The 10,755-nt window shown below is 36.1% G+C and overlaps 1 protein-coding gene across 1 annotated transcript; it reads right to left on the reverse strand.

Annotated features, from left to right (window-relative positions):
- Positions 1-3,273: 3,273 nt before the first annotated feature.
- On the reverse strand, positions 3,274-5,622 carry LOC131601353 (tubulin beta-1 chain). Its single transcript, XM_058873136.1, has 3 exons — positions 5,119-5,622; positions 4,315-4,584; positions 3,274-4,183 (listed from the first exon to the last, which is right to left on the reverse strand). The coding sequence occupies exons 1-3, from the start codon at positions 5,510-5,512 to the stop codon at positions 3,495-3,497; spliced, it is 1,353 nt and encodes a 450-aa protein (XP_058729119.1). The 5' UTR covers positions 5,513-5,622; the 3' UTR covers positions 3,274-3,494.
- Between the last annotated feature and the right edge of the window lie 5,133 nt (positions 5,623-10,755).

The following is a 10,755-nucleotide window of genomic DNA, read 5'->3' on the forward strand; positions in this document are numbered from 1 at the left end:
TTGAAAACATCTTTTCAATGTCTTCATCATCCTCCATCTTGAAGGCTTCATACTTTTGGATTAAAGCGAGAGCTTTAGTCTCATTGACTTGAGCATTTCCTTCATGAGTCATTTTCAAAGACTCATATATGTCATAGGCCGTTTCACTGTTAGATATCTTCTCATACTCAGCATGAGAGATAGCATTCAGCAGAACAGTTCTGCATTTATGATGATTCCTGAAAAGCTTCTTCTGATCATCACTCATTTCTTGCCTTGTCAGCTTTACGCCACTGGCATTTATTGGATGTTTGTAACCATCCATCAGAAGATCCCATAGATCACCATCTAGACCAAGAAAGTAACTTTCCAGTTTATCTTTCCAGTATTCAAAGTTTTCACCATCAAATACCGGCGGTCTAGTATAACCATTGTTACCGTTGTGTTGCTCAGCAGAGCCAGATGTAGATGCAGGTGTAGACTTTGCAGTTTCATCAGCCATCTTTTACTGAAGCGTTTTTCTCTTCCTGAATCTTTTCTAAACACGGTTAAGTGCTTGCACCTTAGAACCGGCGCTCTGATGCCAATTGAAGGATAGAAAAACACTTAGAAATGGGGGGTTTGAATAAGTGTAGCTTTAAAAACTTGACAGATAAAAATAAATTGCACAGTTATTTTTATCCTGGTTCGTTGTTAACTAAACTACTCCAGTCCACCCCCGCAGAGATGATTTACCTCAACTGAGGATTTAATCCACTAATCGCACGGATTACAATGGTTCTCCACTTAGTCAGCAACTAAGTCTTCCAGAGTCTTCTGATCACACACTGATCACTCCAGGAACAACTGCTTAGATACCCTCTAAGACTTTCTAGAGTATACTGATCCACACGATCACTCTAGTTACAACCTGCTTAGATAACCTCTAAGACTTCCTAGAGTATTCTGATCCACACGATCACTCTAGTTCCTTACAACTTAATGTAATCAATTCTAAGAGTATTACAATTGCTTCTTAAAAGCTATAATCACAAACTGTGATATTTCTCTTAACGTTTAAGCTTAATCTCACTAATATATTACAACAGCAATGTAGTGAGCTTTGATGAAGATGAAGATTCTGAGCTTTGAATAGAACAGAGTTTCAGCAAGTTAATATGAGTTGTTTTGTGCAGAATCGTTAACCTTGCTTCTCATCAGAACTTCATATTTATAGGCGTTGGAGAAGATGACCGTTGAGTGCATTTAATGCTTTGCGTGTTCCGTACAGCATCGCATTTAATGTTATTCGCTTTTGTCAACTACCTCGAGCCTTGTTCACGCTGTGTCTACTGACGTAGCCTTTAATAGCTTTTAACGTTCCTTTTGTGAGTCAGCGTAGCTTGCCACGTGTACTTCCTTCTGATCTGATGTTTGTGAATACAACGTTTGAATATCATCAGAGTCAAACAGCTTGGTGCATAGCATCTTCTGATCTTCTGACCTTGAAGTGCTTCTGAGCGTGATACCATCAAAACTTCAGTGCTTCTGATCTCATGTTCTTCTGATGCTTCCATAGACCCATGTTCTGATTCTGCTTCGACCATCTTCTGATGTCTTGCCAGACCATGTTCTGATGTTGCATGCTGAACCCTTGAGACAAAGCTTCTGAGCGCTGAATTATGCATACTCTATATATATTTCCTGAAAAGGAAATTGCATTGGATTAGAGTACCATATTATCTTAAGCAAAATTCATATTATTGTTATCATCAAAACTAAGATAATTGATCAGAACAAATCTTGTTCTAACAACTCGCACCCGAAATTACCACCCGAACCCGAACCCAAACTCAAAAGCTATTCGGGTGACAAAATAACACCCACACCCGTTGAGTTCGGGTTTTTTCATCCAAACCCAAACCCGCAACAAAATACATAAAATATATTTTTCCTACAATTTTCTTACAACTTTCCATAATATATATATATATATATATTCGGGTGTGATTTCGAGTTTCGGACGCGGGTTTCACACTACCCAAACCCGCACCCGAAATATCGGGTGGCACCCAAACCCAAACCCAGTCAACTCGGATTTTCATCCGTTGACTCGGGTTCGGGTGCGGGTGGGCCCCGCAGGTTTGGGTCTGTTTGCCATCCCTAATCTTTAATGGTGGATTCTAACTGAAATATCCTTGTTGGATTAATAGTTGGACTCTAACTTAGTGGCGGAACTAAAAAACTTTTTTGGGGGCCTACCCTAATTTTAAGGATTTGTTGTTTTTGGAATGATTGTTTTATGAAAACAGATTCACTGCAATCAAAATTCTTGACATTCACACATGCGGCATTCTTATGGTCGTTGGATCAAGATCACACGATTTTTGATTGTATGTTTTTCTGTTGTTGCTACTTATCTTCTTTTGCTTATGCTAGACACTTCTTATGTCAATTTATAAGCTCTTATTTTGTTATGCCAGATTATCTTAAGAAAACAGACGTTTGAGAAAACATTGCAATAGTACCACCAATTAAAAAAAAAAAATCAAACAATCAATTAAAAAGAAAATCAAACAATCATTCAACCAATTCATATCATTTTATTAATCATTTTAGCTTAGGAATGTGTACATTCAATTCATAGTGTAATCAATTTAGCGTAGGAATGCGTACATTCAAAGACTATTGATGTCACCAATTAGAGACCAAACTAATCATTTCTCAATTTTCTTTATTTTTAACAATCACTTATTCGTTTTATGGTTCATCTAATAATTATCATAGTATATAGAAATTTTGAGAATATGTCACACGAGCATATATAGAAAGGGTTTTCTAAGTAATATTATTAAAATTAAATATTTTCTGTATTGTCCAAGATTCAAATCTAGAATTTTCTATTGTGTCCGTGAGCCTACCTCTAGTATTTATCATATTTCACGTTAAGACAAAAAATCTCCAAAAGAAAATAAAGTTTCATAACGCATGCACCTTACGAAGTGTTTGCATAAAGATATATTGGAACAAAAAATTCATTGCTTAAAAAAGACTTGTGAATTAATAATAATACATGTAGACATGAAACTTATAAAAATTGACAATCAAATGACAAAAGTATCAATTAATTTGGTAGAAGAGAACACAATGTGTATGAAAGGTACACTCAGAAAAAGATCTTTAACAAGCCTTTCAAAAAAAGATCATTTATGGAAAGAAATCAGAAGAACATGACACACGCAAAACAAGTATGTGAAGAAAGTATGAAAAATAAATTTAGCATCCAAATTTCATAGAATTTCATGAAGGCAATCATTTTGAATCAATATTGATGTTTAATTCTAACAAAAGTGATACTTAAAGGAATTGTTTAAGCTGTCTTACTCAACTACCAACTGGTCACACATAAAAGCAAATAAACCAAAACCAAAACCAATTTTACAGACATAGTAATTGAAATATAAGAAAACTAGTCTTAGTTTGAAAAAGCAACATGAAGTTGCAGCAGATTTTAATACTCAAACTTTCATTCAAAATCATATATCATGTTGACCATAATCTTCCTCTTCTCCTTCCTCCTCTCCATACTCATCCTCATCAGCAGTCGCGTCTTGATACTGTTGATACTCTGCAACCAAGTCGTTCATGTTGCTCTCAGCTTCGGTGAATTCCATCTCATCCATTCCTTCACCTGTGTACCAATGCAAGAAAGCCTTTCTCCTGAACATAGCAGTGAACTGTTCACTCACCCTGCGGAACATTTCTTGAATTGAGGTTGAGTTTCCAATAAATGTTGAAGCCATCTTCAAACCAGTTGGAGGAATATCACAGACAGTGGATTTGACATTGTTTGGGATCCATTCCACAAAGTATGATGAGTTCTTGTTCTGAACATTCATCATTTGTTCATCAACCTCCTTGGTGCTCATCTTGCCTCTAAACATAGCAGATGCAGTGAGGTAACGTCCATGCCTAGGGTCAGCAGCACACATCATGTTCTTCGCATCCCACATTTGTTGGGTGAGCTCAGGGACACTGAGAGTCCTGTACTGCTGGGAGCCACGGGAGGTCAAAGGAGCAAATCCCACCATGAAAAAGTGAAGACGAGGAAATGGAATGAGATTCACAGCAAGCTTCCTGAGATCAGAGTTCAACTGACCAGGGAACCTCAAACAACATGTGACACCAGACATAGTCGCTGATATCAAATGATTCAGATCACCAACTGCATCAACATAGAAAATCACACATTACTACTAAGCAAACACTCCAAATAAAATTATAAGAAACACACAAGAAATGAGTAGTGTAAAGAAAAGGGTATGCATTGAGATGTGAAATAGCAAACTAGCTTACAGCTTGGGTTGCTGAGCTTCAGAATACGGAAGCAAATGTCATACAAAGCTTCATTGTCAAGAACCATAACCTCATCTGCATTTTCAACAAGCTGGTGAACAGATAAAGTAGCATTGTAGGGCTCAACCACAGTGTCAGAAACCTTAGGAGAAGGGAAAACAGAGAAAGTGAGCATCATCCTGTCAGGGTATTCCTCCCTAATCTTTGAAATGAGCAGAGTTCCCATTCCAGATCCAGTTCCTCCACCAAGTGAATGACATACTTGAAAACCTGCACACATACACAAAAACACACCACACCCATTTCATTTTCAGCCACAAAATCTAAAAAAGTAAACCCTAATAATCACAAATCAAAAACCATGAAACCTAAATTCAAAACCAGTTAACAAGCACACAGGCAAAACACACAACACCCATTTCATTATCAGCCACAGAAACTAAAAATCAAACCCCATATAAACACATGCAAACACCAAAATCAAGAACCCTAAAACCTAATTTCAACGAAGTTAGCAATCCATGATCTATAATAGTAAACAAATCAAATGCCTAACTCGCAATTTCAAAGCACGAAAGATTCCAACTATATACGAAAAACACACCAACTCAAAATCAGCCACAAAACTTCAAAAACAGAAACACAGATCTCATTTCACAGTCAGCAAAAAGACTCTAAAAGAATACATCAACACTAACTACAACTTCATTTCTTCCAAAAGTAAAACAAAACGAGTTCAACAAAACCCTAAATCAAAGAAATCAACAAAACCCTAAATTACCGAACAAGTTGAAAAAACCATACCCTGCAAGCAATCACAGTTCTCAGCTTCCTTCCTGACAACATCAAGAACAGAATCAATAAGCTCAGCGCCCTCAGTATAATGCCCTTTCGCCCAGTTATTCCCGGCACCACTCTGCCCAAACACAAAGTTATCCGGTCTAAAGATCTGACCGTACGGTCCAGACCGGATACTGTCCATAGTCCCCGGTTCAAGATCCATGAGAACCGCTCTTGGAACGAACCGGCCACCGCTCGCTTCGTTGTAGTAAACATCGATCCGTTCTAGTTGAAGATCTGAGTCGCCGGTGTAGCGTCCGGTCGGATCGATGCCGTGCTCGGCGCAGACGACTTCCCAGAATTTGGCTCCGATTTGGTTGCCGCATTGACCGCCCTGGATGTGGAGGATTTGACGCATGTTGAAGTTTGAGACAAGACCTAGAAACGAAAATGGGGAGAAGAAGGGTTTCTAGGGTGGTGAGAAGAATAGAGAGAGAATGGTGAAATGAATCGGTTTTATAGAGAGAGAGAGAGAGAGAGAGAGAGAGAGAGAGAGAGAGAGAGAGAGAGAGAGAGAGAGAGAGATTGGGATTTTTATTTGTTTTGGATTCAACGGTTGGATTGAATTTGGTGATTTTTTATTAAGATGAAGCGCTGGAAATTTGAAATGGAATAAGGATTTTTGTGATTTTGAATTTTGAAATTTATGTTGCTTACCAATTTTAGAGCCAAAATAAAGATTTAAATATGTATACTTACTTAAAATATAGTAAATTTCTTTTTATAAACTAATAAATATTAAAAATATATTTAAATATGTGTACTTACTCAAAATATAGTAAATTTCTTTTTATAAACTAATTAATATTAAAATATATGTACGTAAATTATATTTTGAATTTAATTGATATGGAGATATTAGTTATTAAATTTTTTAATAAATATTAAATGTTTATTTTAATAATCTTTGAAATTTATCGGAACGGCTTATTTAACTCATTATTTTAAGTGGGTGTAGTTAACGTTTACAACTTAATTCTAGTAATTGGCTTGTCTCGTTCGTCTTGTTGGAAAATGAGTTAGGTGGAATAATCTTTGAATTAAAAGTTAAGTTCCTCGAGCGAGACTTTTTAAGTTGAGTTCCTCGTGCTAAGATTTTTAAGTTGAGTCAGTTAGGCGGGACTTTTAAATTGAGTCTCTCGTGCAATACTTTTAAGTTGGCCATGTATCAGTGTTGCTCCTTGAATGTAAGGATCTTCCAATGGAAGTCGAACATTAACATTGCCTGTGAGGGATGCAAGGATCTCCAAATGAAAATTTAGGATTAACATTGCCTTTTAAGGCGACATTGATCTTTTAGTGGAAGTTCAACATTTATATGAACTTGGCAATACATCTACTTTATGTGAGTACAATAATCATTAGTTTTTAAAAGAATTTGTACATTGGAGGTTAAACGCCTTTCACTTTATTCAAAATAGGTAATAGAAAATGACTAACTTTAATAAATTCTCAAGTTAACTAAGTTTTGTGCTCTTGGGATGAGTCGTACATTCAACTCTCCGAGCTCGTAGGCTCTATATATATATATATATATATATGATATGGGCTCTCCTAGTTAGGCATAAGTTTCCTTATTTGGGCTGACATGACAGCTTGTTGTTAGATGATGTGACAGATCTAAAAGGGGGTTGAATAGATCTCTTGTTTTACTTTTTGCGCTTTTTAAATTTTAAGCAAAAGCTTCCCAGATTTTGAAATCGTCTGCAAACAATCCTTTATTGAAAATACCCGAATATGCTAAATCGAAGTGATGAAAAAATGAATCAACGCTTTGTTTTATCAATTGACTTACTTGTGTCACTTTAGAATATTACTACCAATGATCTATATCAACGTAACAACAATAATTTGTGTATGTGTAATTTTGTCAAACACTTGGTGTGCAAAATTCACCAAATTCTAGCAGCTCACACTAACACAAATTATGCTAAAAGAAAGTAAAGTGCGATAAGGAAAAGTAACACAGGATTTGTTTAGGCAGTTCCCTTTGTCGTCCTCGCGTAAGATACGTCTGCCCCTAATTATAAACTTGGAATTAGGTTATATGGTATTGAATTGCAAAGTGTTTACAATAGAAGAAATGTTACCCACAATCAACTACAAATGCAGAAAATTGAAACAATATTCTTCTCTTCCCTTGATTCGAACTGAACCAAGTGTGTCACCGATCTTTGATAAACCTCCTGTTGTAGCTACCTTGTTGAGAACCCAATTCGTTTCTCAAACCCTCTGCTCGGCTGATTTGATCCCAATATCGTTTCTCAAACCCTCTTCTCTTCTTTTTGCTGGACCCTTTTGGCCACTGCAGTTATGGCTTAATGACACCTTTGAAGCTTTCCTTCCAAGTAAAGGCGTTATTGATGAGAAGATCCAGTTTTGTAGTCTTTGATGAGATTTGTTGCTTCGCCAAGACTTTCATAAAGGTACCCTAGAATTAGCTGGCTCAAGTTTAATTTCTTTCTAGCATTGATTTGGTTAGCCATACAAAGATACCTCTTGGCCACTTAAAGAGATCTAGAAACGTGTCGTTTGTGCTTGGAAGTAACCCTAGTCGATAGGACAAAGAAGGAAGCATGAAGGATCACAGATATTGGCATTTTTGGACGTGTCAGGTGCATGGGTCGACCTATAGATTGTTCAGGTCGACTCATGATTACAAAAATGGACAGTTTTGTGAGTTTCAGAAGCTCAGGTCGACCTACACATTGTTCAGGTCGACTGTGTGAAACTAATATCTTCCTATATAATAAAGATTTAAATATGTATACTTACTCAAAATATAGTAAATTTCTTTTTATAAACTAATAAATATTAAAAATATATTTAAATATGTATACTTACTCAAAATATAGTAAATTTCTTTTTATAAACTAATTAATATTAAAAATATATGTACGTAAATTAAATTTTGAATTTAATTGATAGGAAGATATTAGTTATTAAATTTTTTAATAAATATTAAATGTGTATTTTAATAATCTTTGAAATTTATCGGAACGACTTAATTAACTCACTATTTTAAATGGGTGTAGTTAACGTTTACAACTTAATTTTAGTAATTGACTTGTCTCGTTCGTCTTGTTGGAAAATGAGTTAGGTAGAATAATCTTCGAATTAAAAGTTGTGTTCCTCAAGCGAGACTTTTTAAGTTGAGTTCCTCGTGCTAAGCTTTTTAAGTTGAATCAGTTATGCGGGACTTTTAAATTGAGTCTCTCGTGCAATACTTTTAAGTTGGCCATGTATCAGTGTTGCTCCTTGGATGTAAGGATCTTCCAATGGAAGTCGAACATTAACATTGCATGTGAGGGATGCAAGTAGGGATGGCAAAACGGGTCGTGGCCCGCCGGGACCGGCTCGCACACCCGCCAAAAAAATGGCTGGTTGGATTTATATTTTAGGCCCGCCGCTCGCTAAAGTCCGCCCTGCCAAAACCCACCGTCTGCCATAGCCCGTCCCGCCAATGCCTGTCGCCTGCCATCCTTTAAAATTCTCTATTTTTTAGTTAATTCTATTAATTCCAATTCTTGATGGTTTATTTTATATATTTATTTGTAAATATATGTAATATTTTTTTAAGTAAAATTTGTTAAAAAGTTGCTTTTATAAAAAATTGTTTTAAAAAATAAGTGAAAATTTTAATTAAAAGGTAAAAAAATCTATTAATCTATTATATATATATATATATATATATATATATATATATATATATATATATATATATATATATATATATATATATATATATATATATATATATATATAGGCGGCCAAGCCAGCCGCCCGCCAACCCGCCATCTTGGCAGGGCGGGCATGATTTTTATGCCCATTTCACTTGGCGGGCATGCCCGCCCCGCTCGTTTTTTGGCGGGCTTAAGGCGCGGAAGGTGGCGGACGGCCCGTTTTCCACCCCTAGATGCAAGGAACTTCAAATGAAAATCCAATATTAACACTGCCTTTTAGGGCGACAATGATCTTTTACTGAAAGTTCAACATTTATATGAACTTTATGTGAGTACGGTAATAATTAGTTTTTAAAAGAATTTGTACATTGGAGGTTAAATGCCTTTCACTTTATTCAAAATAGGTAATAGAAAATGACTGACTTTAATAAATTCTCAAGTTAACTAAGTTTTGTGTTCTTGGGATGAGTCGTACATTCAACTCTTCGAGCTCGTAGTCGTTATTTTTTATTATATGTGATATGGGCTCTCCTAGTTAGGCATAAGTTTCCTTATTTGGGCTGACACGACAACTTGTTGTTAGACGATATGACGGATCTAGAAAGAGGTTGAATAGATCCCTTGTTTTACTTTTTGCGCATTTTAAATTTTAAGCGAAAGCTTTCCGGATTTTGAAATCGTCTACAAACAATCCTTTATTGAAAAGAACGGATATGTTAAACCGAAGTGATGAAAAAATGAATCAACGTTTTGTTTTATCAATTGACTTACTTGTGTCACTTTAGAATATTACTACCAATGATCTATATCAACGTAACAACAATAATTTGTGTGTGTAATTTTGTCAAACACTTGGTGTGCAAAATTCACCAAATTCTAACAACTCACACTAACACAAATTATGCTAAAAGAAATTAAAGTGCAATAAGGAAAAGTAACACACAATTTGTTTAGGCAGTCCCCCCTGTCGTTCTTGCGTAGGGTACGTCTGCCCCTAATTCTAAACTTAGAATTAGGATATATGGTATTGAATTGCAAAGTGTTTACAATAGAAGAAATGTTACCCACAATCAACTACAAATGTAGAAAATTGAAACAATATTCTTCTCTTCCCTTGATTCGATTTGAACCAAGTGTGTCATCGATCTTTGATAAACCTCTGGTTGTAGCTACCTTGTTGAGAACCCTATTCATTTCTCAAACCCTCTGCTCAGCTGATTTGATCGCAATATCGTGACCCCAATTCTTCCTTCTCTATCCTCCGATTGTTGCTACCTTGTTGAGTGAACCCCTGATTCCTCAATCCCTTAAGCACGGCTGAATATTGATGAAGCAAAGAATTGTAAAAAAAACCCAAATCCCAATGATCTTGGAGGACAAAACCCTCGGATTTTATTCAAGACACACGTTATTCACCTTCATCGCATAAATTGTTAGGGCTTGTAATTTCATAAGCATATTTTCATTCAATAAAACATTGGACGTTTCGTATTCAAATTGTGTGTTCGCTTTTATTTTCCTTTACTTTTATAGCTATGTGTTCTCACACACACCCACATAATACACTGCAGATCCATATCCACTCTGGATCCTATTGATAACGACTCTGCTATTGCTAAATATGACTTTGAAAATCCGATCTCCCAAGCTGAGGATGAAGGTGAGGAAGATTGTGAAGTGCCTAGAGAACTTGCCAGATTACTAGAGCAAGAAGAGAAGACTATACAGCCGCACGAAGAGCCAATTGAGGTTGTGAATATAGGTACCGACGAAGAAAAGAAAGAGATCAAGATAGGGGCTGAATTAGAGGATGCTGTCAAACAAAGATTGATTCAGATGTTACGAGACAATGTTGAGATCTTTGCTTGGTCCTACGAAGATATGCCTGAGCTCAATACTGATATTGTGGTCCACCGTC

Source organism: Vicia villosa, linkage group LG5 (assembly GCF_029867415.1).
Source record: "Vicia villosa cultivar HV-30 ecotype Madison, WI linkage group LG5, Vvil1.0, whole genome shotgun sequence".
Classification (NCBI taxonomy): Eukaryota; Viridiplantae; Streptophyta; class Magnoliopsida; order Fabales; family Fabaceae; genus Vicia; species Vicia villosa.

Bases quoted from the DNA above. Each gene is read 5' to 3' on its own strand.
- LOC131601353 (XM_058873136.1), bottom strand. From the start codon at position 5,512: ATGCGTCAAATCCTCCACATCCAGGGCGGTCAATGCGGCAACCAAATC. The intron at 4,585-5,118 runs GTATGGTTTTTT...GTATGTGTGCAG, and splicing joins GAACTGTGATTGCTTGCAGG to GTTTTCAAGTATGTCATTCA. The intron at 4,184-4,314 runs GTAAGCTAGTTT...ATGTTGATGCAG, and splicing joins GAAGCTCAGCAACCCAAGCT to TTGGTGATCTGAATCATTTG.